The sequence below is a fragment of the Chiloscyllium plagiosum genome, unplaced genomic scaffold (genome assembly GCF_037043375.1).
Source record: "Chiloscyllium plagiosum isolate Xiang-an unplaced genomic scaffold, Cpla_swu_hap1 HiC_scaffold_47, whole genome shotgun sequence".
NCBI classification, from domain to species: Eukaryota; Metazoa; Chordata; class Chondrichthyes; order Orectolobiformes; family Hemiscylliidae; genus Chiloscyllium; species Chiloscyllium plagiosum.
Genome location: NW_028270185.1, coordinates 21,295,770 through 21,311,543, shown reverse-complemented (window position 1 = coordinate 21,311,543; position 15,774 = coordinate 21,295,770). Strand labels below are relative to the sequence as shown.

Below are 15,774 nucleotides of genomic sequence, written 5' to 3'. Positions count from 1 at the left end.
CCGGAACCAGGCACTGATACAATACACGGCCCGGAACCAGGCACTGATACAATACACTGCCCGGAACCAGGCACTGATACAATACACGGCCCTGAACCAGGCATTGATACAATACACTGCCCTGAACCAGGCGCTGATACAGTACCCTACCCAGAACTAGGCACAGATGCAATACACTGACTGGAACCAGTCACTGATACAATACACGGCCCGGAACCAGGCACTGATACAATACACGGCCCGGAACCAGGCACTGATACAATACAAGCCCGGAATCAGACACTGATACAATACACGGCCCGGAACCAGGCACTGATACAGTACACGGCCCGGAACCAGGCACTGATACAGTACACGGCCCGGAACCAGGCACTGATACAATACACGGCCCTGAATCAGGCACTGATACAGTACACGGCCCTGAACTAGGCACTGATACAATACACCACCCTGAACCAGGCGTTGATACAATACACTGCCCTGAACCAGGCGTTGATACAATACACTGCCCTGAACCAGGCGCTGATACAGTACCCTACCCAGAACTAGGCACAGATGTAATACACTGACCGGAACCAGGCACTGATACAATACACGGCCCGGAACCAGACACTGATACAATACACGGCCCGGAACCAGGCACTGATACAGTACACTGCCTGAACAAGGCGCTGTTACAGAACACTGCCCTGAACCAGGCACTGATACAATACATCGCCCTGAACCAGGTGTTGATACAATACACCGCCCGGAACCAGGTACTGATACAATACACGGCCCTGAACCACTGATACAATACACGGCCCGGAACCAGGCACTGATACAGTACACGGCCCGGAACCAGGCACTGATACAGTACACGGCCCGGAACCAGGCACTGATACAATACACGGCCCTGAATCAGGCACTGATACAGTACACTGCCCTGAACGAGGCTCTGATACAGTACACTGCCCTGAACGAGGCTCTGTTACAATACACTGCCCTGAACCAGGCACTGATACAATACACGGCCCGGAACCAGACACTGATACAATACACGGCCCGGAACCAGGCACTGATACAGTACACGGCCCGGAACCAGGCACTGATACAGTACACTGCCTGAACGAGGCGCTGTTACAGAACACTGCCCTGAACCAGGCACTGATACAATACATCGCCCTGAACCAGGTGTTGATACAATACACCGCCCGGAACCAGGTACTGATACAATACACGGCCCGGAACCAGGCACTGATACAGTACACGGCCCGGAACCAGGCACTGATACAGTACACGGCCCGGAAACAGGCACTGATACAATACACGGCCCTGAATCAGGCACTGATACAATACACTGCCCTGAACCCAGGCATTGATACAATACACTGCCCGGAACCTGGCGTTGATACAATACACGGCCCGGAACCAGGCGCTGATACAATACACTGCCCTGAACCAGGCACTGATACAATACACTGCCCTGAACCAGGCGTTGATACAATACACGGCCTGGAACCAGGCACTGATACAATACAGAGGCCGGAATCAGGCACTGATACAATACACTGCCCTGAATCAGGCGCTGATACAATACACTGCCCCAAAACAGGCCATGATACAATGACACTGCCCTGAACCAGGCTCTGATACAATACACGGCCCTGAACCAGGCACTGATACAATACACTGCGCTGAACCAGGCACTAATACAATACAACGCCCTGAACCAGGCACTGATACAATACACTGCCCTGAACGAGGCTCTGTTACAATACACCGCCCTGAACTAGGCGTTGATACAATACACTGCCCGGAACCAGGCACTGATACAATACACGGCCCTGAACCAGGCGTTGATACAATACACTGCCCTGAACCAGGCGTTGATACAATACACTGCCCTGAACCAGGCACTGATACAATACACTGCCCTGAACCAGGCGTTGATACAATACACTGCCCTGAACCAGGCGTTGATACAATACACTGCCCTGAACCAGGCGTTGATACAATACACTGCCCTGAACCAGGCACTGATACAATACACTGCCCTGAACCAGGCGTTGATACAATACACTGCCCTGAACCAGGCGTTGATACAATACACTGCCCTGAACCAGGCACTGATACAATACACTGCCCTGAACCAGGCGTTGATACAATACACTGCCCTGAACCAGGCACTGATACAATACATTGCCCTGAACCAGGCGTTGATACAATACACTGCCCTGAACCAGGCGCTGATACAATACAGGGGCCGGAATCAGGACATTGATACAATACACTGCCCTGAACCAGGCGTTGATACAATACACTGCCCTGAACCAGGCACTGATACAATACACTGCCCTGAACCAGGCGTTGATACAATACACTGCCCTGAACCAGGCACTGATACAATACATTGCCCTGAACCAGGCGTTGATACAATACACTGACCTGAACCAGGCGCTGATACAGTACACTACCCAGAACTAAGCACAGATGCAATACACTGACCGGAACCAGGCACTGATACAATATACTGTCTGGAAGCAGGCACTGATACAATACACTGCCCCGAACCAGGCTCTGATACAATACACTGCCCTGAACCAGACACTGATAGAATACACTTTCCTGAATCAGGCACTGATACAATACTGTGTACGCAATCAGACACAGATACAATACAGCGCTCTGAACCAGGCACTGATACAATACACTGCCCTGAACCACGCACTGATACAATACACCGCCCTGAACCAGACACTGACACAATACAGAGGCCGGAATCAGGCACTGATACAATACACTGCCCCAAAACAGGCCCTGATACAATACACCGCCCTGAACTAGGCTCTGATACAATACACTGCCCTGAACCAGGCCCTGATACAATACACTGCCCTGAACCAGGCACTGATACAATACACCGCCCTGAACCAGGCACTGAAACAGTACACGCCCCTGAACCAGGCACTGATACAATACACGGCCCTGAACCAGGCACTGATACAATACACTGCGCTGAACCATGCACTGATACAATACAACGCCCTGAACCAGGCTCTGATACAATACACTGCCCTGAACCAGGCACTGATACAATACACTGCCCTGAACCAGGCACTGATACAATACATGGCCCTGAACCAGGCACTGATACAATACACTGCCCTGAACCAGGCACTGATACAATACACTGCCCTGAACCAGGCACTGATACAATACATGGCCCTGAACCAGGCACTGATACAATACACTGCCCTGAACCAGGCGCTGATACAATACACCGCCCTGAACCAGGCGTTGATACAATCCACTGCCCTGAACCAGGCATTGATACAATCCACGGCCCAGAACCCGGCACTGATACAATACACGGCCTGGAACCAGGCACTGATACAATACACGGCCCGGAACCAGGCACTGATACAATACACTGCGCTGAACCATGCACTGATACAATACATGGCCCTGAACCAGGCACTGATACAATACACGGCCAGGAACCAGGCACTGATACAATACACTGCGCTGAACCATGCACTGATACAATACATGGCCCTGAACCAGGCACTGATACAATACACGGCCTGGAACCAGGCACTGATACAATACACTGCGCTGAACCATGCACTGATACAATACATGGCCCTGAACCAGGCACTGATACAATACACGGCCCGGAACCAGGCACTGATACAATACACTGCGCTGAACCATGCACTGATACAATACATGGCCCTGAACCAGGCACTGATACAATACACTGCCCTGAACCAGGCACTGATACAATACACGGCCAGGAACCAGGCACTGATACAATACACTGCGCTGAACCAGGCACTGATACAATACATGGCCCTGAACCAGGCTCTGATACAATACAACGCCCTGAACCAGGCACTGATACAATACACTGCGCTGAACCATGCACTGATACAATACATGGCCCTGAACCAGGCACTGATACAATACACTGCCCTGAACCAGGCACTGATACAATACACTGCCCTGAACCAGGCGCTGATACAATACACCGCCCTGAACCAGGCGTTGATACAATCCACTGCCCTGAACCAGGCATTGATACAATACACGGCCCGGAACCAGGCACTGATACAGTACACTGCCTGAACGAGGCGCTGTTACAGAACACTGGCCTGAACCAGGTACTGATACAATACACTGCCCTGAACCAGGCACTGATACAATACACTGCCCTGAACCAGGCACTGATACAATACACGGCCCTGAACCAGGCACTGATACAATACACGGCCCTGAACCACTGATACAATACACTGCCCGGAACCAGGCACTGATACAATACACTGCCCTGAACCAGGCACTGATACAATACACGGCCCTGAACCAGGCACTGATACAATACACGGCCCGGAACCAGGCACTGATACAATACACGGCCCTGAACCAGGCACTGATACAATACAACGCCCTGAACCAGGCACTGATACAATACACTGCCCTGAACCAGGCACTGATACAATACACTGCCCTGAACGAGGCGCTGTTACAGTACACTGCCCTGAACTAGGCACTGATACAATACACCGCCCTGAACCAGGCGTTGATACAATACACTGCCCGGAACCAGGCGTTGATACAATACACTGCCCTGAACCAGGCGTTGATACAATACACTGCCCTGAACCAGGCACTGATACAATACACTGCCCTGAACCAGGCACTGATACAATACAGAGGCCGGAATCAGGCATTGATACAATACACTGACCTGAACCAGGCGCTGATACAGTACACTACCCAGAACTAAGCACAGATGCAATACACTGACCGGAACCAGGCACTGATACAATATACTGTCTGGAAGCAGGCACTGATACAATACACTGCCCCGAACCAGGCTCTGATACAATACACTGCCCTGAACCAGACACTGATAGAATACACTTCCCTGAATCAGGCACTGATACAATACTGTGTACGCAATCAGACACAGATACAATACAGCGCTCTGAACCAGGCACTGATACAATACACTGCCCTGAACCACGCACTGATACAATACACCGCCCTGAACCAGACACTGACACAATACAGAGGCTGGAATCAGGCACTGATACAATACACTGCCCCAAAACAGGCCCTGATACAATACACCGCCCTGAACTAGGCTCTGATACAATACACTGCCCTGAACCAGGCCCTGATACAATACACTGCCCTGAACCAGGCCCTGATACAATACACTGCCCTGAACCAGGCACTGATACAATACACCGCCCTGAACCAGGCACTGATACAATACACTGCCCTGAACCAGGCGCTGATACAATACACTGCCCTGAACCAGGCCCTGATACAATACACCGCCCTGAACCAGGCACTGATACAATACACTGCCCTGAACCAGGCGCTGATACAATACACTGCCCTGAACCAGGCCCTGATACAATACACCGCCCTGAACCAGGCGCTGATACAATACACTGCCCTGAACCAGGCGCTGATACAATACACTGCCCTGAACCAGGCCCTGATACAATACACTGCCCTGAACCAGGCCCTGATACAATACACCGCCCTGAACCAGGCACTGATACAATACACTGCCCTGAACCAGGCGCTGATACAATACACTGCCCTGAACCAGGCCCTGATACAATACACCGCCCTGAACCAGGCACTGATACAATACACCGCCCTGAACTAGGCTCTGATACAATACACTGCCCTGAACCAGGCGTTGATACAATACACTGCCCTGAACCAGGCGTTGATACAATACACTGCCCTGAACCAGGCACTGATTCAATACACTGCCCCGTACCAGGCTCTGATACAATACACTGCCCTGAACCAGGCACTGATACAATACACGGCCCGGAACCAGGCACTGATACAATACACTGCCCTGAACCAGGCACTGATACAATACATTGCCCTGAACCAGGCGCTGATACAATACATTGCCCTGAACCAGGCGCTGATACAATACACTGCCCTGAACCAGGCGCTGATACAATACACGGCCCGGAATCAGGCACTGATACAATATACGGCCCGGAACCAGGCACTGATACAATACACGGCCCGGAACCAGGCACTGATACAATACACTGCCCGGAACCAGGCACTGATACAATACACGGCCCTGAACCAGGCACTGATACAATACACGGCCCGGAACCAGGCACTGATACAATACACCGCCCGGAACCAGGCACTGATACAATACACTGCCCGGAACCAGGCACTGATACAATACACTGCCCTGAACCAGGCGCTGATACAGTACCCTACCCAGAACTAGGCACAGATGCAATACACTGACTGGAACCAGGCACTGATACAATACACGGCCCGGAACCAGGCACTGATACAATACACGGCCCTGAATCAGGCACTGCCTGATTCAGTACACTGCCCTGAACGAGGCTCTGTTACAGTACACTGCCCTGAACTAGGCACTAATACAATACAACGCCCTGAACCAGGCACTGATACAATACACTGCCCTGAACCAGGCGCTGATACAATACACGGCCCGGAACCAGGCACTGATACAATACACGGCCCGGAACCAGACACTGATACAATACACGGCCCGGAACCAGACACTGATACAATACACGGCCCGGAACCAGGCACTGATACAATACACGGCCCGGAACCAGACACTGATACAATACACGGCCCGGAACCAGGCACTGATACAGTACACTGCCCTGAACTAGGCACTGATACAATACATTGCCCTCAACCAGGCGTTGATACAATTCACTGCCCGGAACCTGGCACTGGTACAATACACCGCCCTGAACCAGGCACTGATACAATACACTGCACTGAACCAGGCACTGTTACAATACGCCGCCCTGAGCCAGGCACTGTTACAATACACCGCCCTGAACCAGGCACTGATACAATACACTGCCCTGAACCAGGCACTGATACAATACACCGCCCTGAACCAGGCACTGATACAATACACTGCACTGAACCAGGCACTGTTACAATACGCCGCCCTGAGCCAGGCACTGTTACAATACACCGCCCTGAACCAGGCACTGATACAATACACTGCCCTGAACCAGGCCCTGATACAATACACTGCCCTGAACCAGGCCCTGATACAATACACTGCCCTGAACCAGGCTCTGATACAATACACTGCACTGAACCAGGCACTGTTACAATACACCGCCCTGAACCAGGCACTGATACAATACATTGCCCTGAACCAGGCACTGATACAATACACTGCCCTGAACCAGGCGTTGATACAATACACGGCCCTGAACCAGGCGTTGATACAATACACCGCCCTGAACCAGGCACTGATACAATACACTGCACTGAACCAGGCACTGTTACAATACGCCGCCCTGAGCCAGGCACTGTTACAATACACCGCCCTGAACCAGGCACTGATACAATACACTGCCCTGAACCAGGCACTGATACAATACACCGCCCTGAACCAGGCACTGATACAATACACTGCACTGAACCAGGCACTGTTACAATACGCCGCCCTGAGCCAGGCACTGTTACAATACACCGCCCTGAACCAGGCACTGATACAATACACTGCCCTGAACCAGGCCCTGATACAATACACTGCCCTGAACCAGGCCCTGATACAATACACTGCCCTGAACCAGGCTCTGATACAATACACTGCAGTGAACCAGGCACTGTTACAATACACCGCCCTGAACCAGGCACTGATACAATACATTGCCCTGAACCAGGCACTGATACAATACACTGCCCTGAACCAGGCGTTGATACAATACACGGCCCTGAACCAGGCGTTGATACAATACACTGCCCGGAACCAGGCACTGATGCAATACACTGCCCGGAACCAGGCGCTGATACAATACACTGCCCGGAACCAGGCACTGATGCAATACACTGCCCTGAATCAAAACTGATACAGTACACGGCCCGGAACCAGGCGTTGATACAATACACTGCCCTGAACCAGGCACTGATACAATACACGGCCCGGAACCAGGCACTGATACAATACACTGCCCGGAACCAGGCACTGATGCAATACACTGCCCGGAACCAGGCACTGATGCAATACACTGCCCGGAACCAGGCACTGATACAGTACACCGCCCTGAACCAGGCACTGATACAATACACTGCCCCGAACCAGGCACTGATTCAATACACTGCCCCGTACCAGGCTCTGATACAATACATTGCCCTGAACCAGGCACTGATACAATACACGGCCCGGAACCAGGCACTGATTCAATACACTGCCCCGTACCAGGCTCTGATACAATACATTGCCCTGAACCAGGCGCTGATACAATACACCGCCCTGAACCAGGCACTGATTCAATACACGGCCCTGAACCAGGCACTGATACAATACACTGCCCTGAACCAGGCACTGATACAATACACTGCCCTGAACCAGGCTCTGATACAATACATTGCCCTGAACCAGGCGCTGATACAATACACTGCCCTGAACCAGGCGTTGATACAATACACTGCCACGTACCAGGCACTGATACAATACACTGCCCCGTACCAGGCACTGATACAATACACTGCCCTGAACCAGGCACTGATACAATACACTGCCCCGTACCAGGCACTGATACAATACACTGCCCCGTACCAAGCTCTGATACAATACATTGCCCTGAACCAGGCACTGATACAATACACTGCCCGGAACCAGGCTCTGATACAATACACGGCCCTGAACCAGGCACTGATACAATACACTGCCCTGAACCAGGCTGTACTTGGATGGTTGTAGCTCGAACAACATTCACGAAGCTTGACACCCTCCAGGACAAAGCAGCCTCCGCTTGATTGGCACCACATCCACTCCCTCCACCACCGACACTCAGTAGCTGCAGTGTGTGCTATCTCCAAGATGCACTGCAACAATTACCCCCAAGGGTCCTTTAGACAGCACCTTCCAAACCCATGACCACAACCATCTCACAGGTCAAAGGGCAGCAGATACGTGTGATCACCACCACCTGCAAGCTCCTCTCCCTCCTGACTTGGAAATATATCGCTTTCTGTCACTGAAATCCTGGAACTGCCTCCCTCAGGGCTTTCTGGGTCAACCTATGGCACGCAGATTGCAGCGCTTCAAGAAGGCAGCTCGCCACCACTTTCTGAAAGGCAACCAGGGACGAGAAATAGATGCTGGGCCCGTCAGCAATGCCCATAGCACAAGATGACGATAAACCAATCCTGTGAATGTATAAAATAAAGGAAATAGTGTGAAGGGACTGGCTGGGGCCTGCTCCTTTGAACAGCTTCCTTCGCCATGCAATGGGGAAAGCAGGCACCCCGGACTCCCTCCAGGTCCGTCAGAGCAGGAATGGAGAGCACAGCCATGTGCAAACCGGGCCTCCTGCCTCATCCTCATAATCTCAGCTTCAGGTGGTGTGCTTCCTAGTGCGGTGTGGAAGGGTAACTCCAGAGGATTCCCCAATAGGTTGTTCCCCATAAAGAACAATGATATGGCTGAGTTGGCATGGAAACGGTCACCCAGCAACACCTTCCCAAGAAGCCCCACATAATTACCACCCCCACCCCTGTACTGTCAAATCCACCCCACACTCACCCCCACCATTGCATGTACCCCTAGATATCCCCACACCCTCAAGCACACCCTCCCACACTTTCACACACACACACAGCCCCACATTTACTTCTCCCCACACTCACTCACACCAGACTCACTGACTTAGTAACCCCTCCCCCACACACACACACACACACACGCACACATCAGTTGTGATTGTTTCAAAGACTGGACTGGGCTTGAAGGGCTGAATGGCCTACTCCTGTTCCTATTGATCAGTAGCTCACTGATGGTGAAATGCTATGAGTTTATGAAGACACTGTGCAAACCCGGGTCTTTTGTTCCTCTAACTAAAGCTCCATGTCTCTGTGCGCTGACAGACTGCAGCAGTGTGGCAGAGTGCTGAAAGCAGGATTGCCGTTTCTCACCGGTTTGTTTGGTGTCTCACTACAGGCAGACAATGATCTTCCTGTCCACCTGAAGGGAGGAACGGTCGACGCTGTGCTCTACCGTATCACCATGGCAATCACTGTCGGAGGTGAGGAGTAGTGCCTGGGATTGGAATAAAAACAGAAGCAGCTGGAGAAACTCAGCAAGTCTAGCAGCTTTTGCAGAGAGAAAGCAGAGTTCACGTTTCAGGTCCAGTGACCCTTCTTCAGCTGATTCTTGCCAGGCTGGAGCAGGGCTCCTATGATACAGTGGTAGTGTCTCTGCCTCTGGCCTAAGAGGGTGAGGTTCAAGTCTCATCTGTTCCAGAGGTGTGTCAGAATGTTTCTGAGCAGATTGAGTAGGAAATATCTCTTCCAGGTCTGACTGGGCTGTACTCCAGGTGCTCTGCGCTGTATTTCCTGATGACAATATTTTATTTCTGTCAGTAATTGTGCTTTCTCCTCATCTTTTCTCCCCGCAGGCACATTCTTCTCAATCTATCACTTATTCCAGGCAGCTCTACCTCGAAAAAAGAAATGAAGGCAGACAAGGAGCTCAGTGAGGCCTGGTCCAGCCTCCCCTTCAACCAAGTGATTTTGTTGGATAAATTAAAACTGCACGGAAATGTCCAGTCCTAAACGAGTTATTGTATGCCAGAGGGCCTGCTCACTACATGGGATACAGCTCGTTCCCTCGCTGTTTCCATTAGTGTTTGCCATTGCCATTAAAGTGTTTGAAAGAGAACGCTGTGCTTTCTGGGTTTTGGATAAACATGTCCTCGAGGTGTTGGTCTGCTTTTCCCCATGGATCACCCTGCGCCTGTGCTCGGTCTCACCGAGGCCCCCACCAGTCCGGGGGCAGCAGTGTCAGGAGGCCAAGACTGAATCCCCAACCCTTCCCTCCTCCTCCACGTGGCCACCAGCATTCGGAGCCAGAGAGCTAGGCTGGGCATGGGGTCTCACAATCTACCCCCACAACACCAGGCCATCAGGGGAGTGGCCTCTGTCTGGGCCACAGCAGAAGAGAGCTTGGTCTGGCAGAGATGGCCTCCAATTCCCTGCTGGGCAGGATGGACCCAAACCCCTGTGCCAAGTTGGAATTGGACTGTTCTAGGCTAGTGACTGGGCTTGCCAAGAGGCAAACATCTCACTGTCCATGCCAACATCCTGGGGAGGGTGGGGGGGGGGCGGTTACCATTGACCAGAAACTGACTGCAAAAGCAACTCAGAGGCTAGGAATACTGCGGCGAGTAACTCTCCTCCTGACTCCCCAAAGCCTGTCCACCATCTACAAGGGGCAGGTCAGGAGTCTGATGGAATGCTCCCCAATTGCCTGGATGGGGGCAGCTCCAACAACACTCAAGAAGCTCGACACCATCCAGGATAAAGCAGCCCCCACTTGACTAGCATCACATCCACTTCCTCCACCACTGACGCTCAGTAGCCGCAGTGTGTGCTATCTATAGGATGCGCTGCAGTAATTAGTCAGCACCTTCCAGACCCACTTCCATCTAGAAGGACAAGGGCAGCAGCTACGTGGGAAAGAACACCCCTTTGCAAAGGTCAAAATCCTGGAACTCCCTCGCTCAAGGCATTGTGGGTCAAGAAGGCAGCTCACTACCATTTTCTCAAGGGGCAACTGGGGACGGGCAATAAATGCTGACCAGCCGGCAATGTCCACTTCCCAAACAAATTTTAACAGGTTCAGCAGTGCTCCGCTGTAGATCCGTCCCCTGGTGTTCTCAGTTGCCTCTCTATCCAGGCTGTCCTTCTCCCTCCTGAGTGGTGGAGTGTGCTATCCACTCCTACCCTATTACTCACTGTGCACACATGCAGTTAAAGTGGGGGTGGGGGGGGTGCATTCAGAGCCAATGTAGGAACTGGCTGTCGGTGTGAGAATGAGTAACAGCCCCTCCCTCAGAGCTCACCCTGACCTCTCACTCCCCCACCTCCTTCTGCAGAGGCTGAACAGTGACAATTCCTGGCTGTTTACAACACAGAGCTCCTCCAGGGAGGGGGGGTTGAGTCAGGGAATCCTGAGCTGTGGAGGGGAATTCTGAAGTTGCACCATCTGCAGTTTCTGTTTCGATGCACCTTTCAGGCTGACTGTGAGGTGTTTGTGGAGAAGGTGGAGGAGGCAGGAACCTCGTCCTGGATGGGTCCCCAGTCTCATTACTACACCCACGGATTCACCGAACCATATCCTCGAGGATGCTGAGGGGAATGTAGCTCATCCTGGTCCTCTTCGCCACCCTGGTCTGGGAAGGCCCAGCCTATCTTGCACAGGGGAGGTCAGAGTGTTAGCAATGGATATTCATGTCTGAGATCAGAGAGTGGCATGTGTGGGCGTGTACGGGTGTGTGGGTGTCTGCCTGCTTTTAAGGAGGAAGTTCCAATATTTTGACCCAGCAAAGGAACAGCGATATATTTCCGAGTCAGAATGGTGAGTGGCTTGGAGGGGGTGGTGTTTCCATATATCGGCTGCCCTTCTCCTTCTAGATGGAAGTAGTTGTGGGTTTGGAAGGTCTAAGGAGCCTTGGGGAGTTGATGCAATGTTATCTAGTAGATAGAACACACTGCTGGTACCGAGTGTCGGTGATGGAGGGAGTGGGTGCTTGTGAATGTATTACAAATCAAACCTGGGTGGTGTGAGGCTTCATGAGCGTTGTTGGAGCTGTACCCACCCAGGCAAGTGCAGAATATTCCATCTCCCTCCTGACTTGTGCCCTGTGGATGGTGGACAGGCTTTGGGGAGTCAGGAGCTGAGTTACTAAATGCAGGATTCCTAGCCTCCGACCTGTTACAGTATTTTTCTGGCTCATCAAGTTCAGTTTCTGGTCAAAGATAATCCATGGTATGTTATTACCCTGGTATGTAATGTATAGGCAGATTTTGGGGATGGAAGCTTGGAAGAGATGGTCAATGGGAATATGGGGAGAGTAGCTAAAAAGGGAAACTAGAGGCTCATTTGGAGGCTGAGTGGGACCAGGAAGGAGAGACATTGAGACAGTACTGGATGAAGGAATATAACATGGGCTTTGCCACAGCAGGGGTATTTTTGCCTGATGTGACCAATCTTACCTTATCACTGGCAACACAAGAAACAGGAGTAGAGGAGGTGGTATTGAAGAATCTGACAGACATTTATTACCGCTGACTATTATATTGATATAGTACAATGATTGTATTGACAGATTTTAAAGGTACTTGCACCAATATTGGTGAAAAAAGAACATATTTCTCATACTGTTCAAGTGATCCCAAGGAGGATAGAATCTGAGACCTTCAGGCCACTTGCTAGGAAACTGAAGTGATCATGGGCTTGTTTCTTAAAGTGACGCTGGGACACCACACAATCCAATGGGAGCAGGAGTAAAGGTTTAGAGTTTGAGGTTTTTTGCTTAATTTATATTCTATCTGTAATTTCCAACTTCCAGTTGAACCCAAACACCATGGGTTCACCATTCCATTACTCTGTGTGAACAAGTTGACACTCACTTGCCATTTCACTCTGAAATTCTTCGTTTTGTAACCAGAGAGAACCGCTGTAGGTTATCAGGGTTCATACACGCGGCCTGCCAGTCCTTACTAACCCGGATCAAGGCGTCTCCGTGAAATCTGTCAATTCTCTTGCTCTTTTCAAAACCTTCCATTTCATATTCACTGAAATACCGGGCACAGCACCTCGATTCGTTTGTAAATGGTTCTGAGGGTGAAACCCAGTTTTGAATATTGGACAAAGTGGGTGATATTGAAATGCAGTGCAGACCCAAAGAGATCAGTTCCTTTTTTCATAAGAGGGCCCTGGGTCTGTTTTTTACTGTAAGACAGAAAAGTGTAGACACCATTGTGAATAGACTTTATTATTATATCTGTATTTGTTTTCTCCACCACCAGGAAAATACCCATGTGGCCAATTCAGCATTGACCAGCAAAGCCAGTTAAGGCAATGCTGTCACCAAAAAGTGAGGAGCGGCTAGGGGCAGGAAATCAAAATGGAATTGGAGGAGGAAATGAAGTGTTCTATTCCCCCACAGTGTCCACCTCTCTCTAAAGGCATTGTGCGCATTGATGGACATCGTGTGCTCCCTCTCCTAGGAAACCTGGGCTCGAACACCACCCAGAAGAGGGATAGACAGTCAGTAGAGATACCCCCCTCCACAGCCCTTTCCCAGAGCTGTTTATAACCAGCCTGGCCAGGCCCAGGAGCAGACCCACGAGGAGCTCTTCTGATCTGCCCACCCCACCTCTGCGCTGGGTAAAGAAGGGATTCATCACCTCCATGCCTAACTAGAGACAGTTTTAAACATTTTCCTGTCATGTAAGAATTGTTACTTTTTTTCTGAGCATGCTAACAGGCACCAAACAAGGCCAGCTCATCCCCCTGGAAAAAGCAATGAATCCAGGCTCACAGGAGAACCACACTCACAGCTTTCACTGGCACCTCAGCTGTCAACAGCTGCTGCTGGTGGTCCAGGTACACAGCCTTTTCTGGAAATATCACTGACTGATGGTTTCTAAATTCAACTAAACCTCCAAACGTTTATTGTCTTAGCTCTGTGTCGCAGTCACTCTCCATCTCGAAGGTGTTCCTGGATTTTATTGCTGGGATATTAACACAGAGGCACCGACTGTGATATTAATAGTGGGGTTCCTGTGGGATATTAGCAATAAGCGTTCTGTGGGACTATTAACAGTGAAAGTGCTGCTGAGATTTTAATAGTGAGCATTCTCCAGCGATATTACCAGTGGGATTCAGCTGGGGTATTAACAATGGGCCCCCTGAGGTTATGAACAGTGGGTTCCAGCTAGGGGTATTAACAGTGGGATCCAGATGGGGGTATTAACAATGGGATCCAGATGGGGGATTTAACAGTGAGCTATTTGCTGGGGTATTAACAGTGGAACACGTGCTGGAAATTAACATGTGAGAGACCTGCTGGAGTTATTCTGGGTTATTAACATTGAGAGTTTTGCTGGGATATTAACAGCGCATAACCTGTTGGGATCTTAACAATGGATGTTCTCCTGGGATATTAACAGTGAACACTAACAAAGTTAGGTGGACAGGCAGGTCGTTCTGAGGAGGTGGGGAGGCTGAAGAAAGATTTATAGACAGACTAGAAGAATGGTCCAAGAAATGGTTGATGAAGTTCAATGTGAGCGAATGCGAGGTCTTGCACTTTGGAAAAAAGAATACAGGCATGGACTATTTTCTAAATGGGGAGAAAATTCATAAAGCCAAAGTACAAAGGGATCTGGGAGTGCTAGTCCAGGATTCTCTAAAGGTTGACTTGCAGGTTGAGTCCATGGTTAAGAAAGCAAATGTAATGTTGTCATTTATCTCAAGAGGGTTGGAATATAAAAGCAGTGATGTGCTTCTGAGACTTTATAAAGCTCTAGTTCGGCCCCATTTAGAATACTGTGTCCAGTTCTGGGCCCCACACCTCAGGAAGAACATACTGGCACTGGAACGTGTCCAGCGGAGATTCACATGGATGATCCCTGGGGAATGGTAGGCCTAACATATGATGAACGGCTGAGGATCCTGGGATTGTATTCATTAGAGTTTAGAAGATTATGGGGAGATCGAATGGAAACTTACAAGATAATGCATGGCATAGAAAGGGTGGATGCTGGGAATTTGTCTCCGTGAGGCAGGGGAGACTAGGATCCGTGAGCACAGCCTTAGAATTAGAGGGGGTCAATTTAGAACGGAAATGAGGAGACATTTCTTCAGTCAGAGAGCGGTGGGCCTGTGGAATTCATTGCGCAGTGGAGGCCGGGACGTTAAATGTTTTCAAA

At 50.5% G+C, this 15,774-nt stretch overlaps 1 protein-coding gene across 1 annotated transcript in view; it reads left to right on the top strand.

Annotated features, from left to right (window-relative positions):
* The window catches only part of cox7a1 (cytochrome c oxidase subunit 7A1), a 78,970-nt gene extending 68,256 nt beyond the window's left edge, over window positions 1-10,714 (top strand). Inside the window, exons 3-4 of the mRNA XM_087984134.1 lie at window positions 9,995-10,079; window positions 10,452-10,714. Coding sequence (XP_087840260.1) covers window positions 9,995-10,079; window positions 10,452-10,510 — 144 coding nt within the window. The 3' untranslated portion in view covers window positions 10,511-10,714. The remainder of the gene's footprint in view (window positions 1-9,994; window positions 10,080-10,451) is intronic.
* Window positions 10,715-15,774: the final 5,060 nt, after the last annotated feature.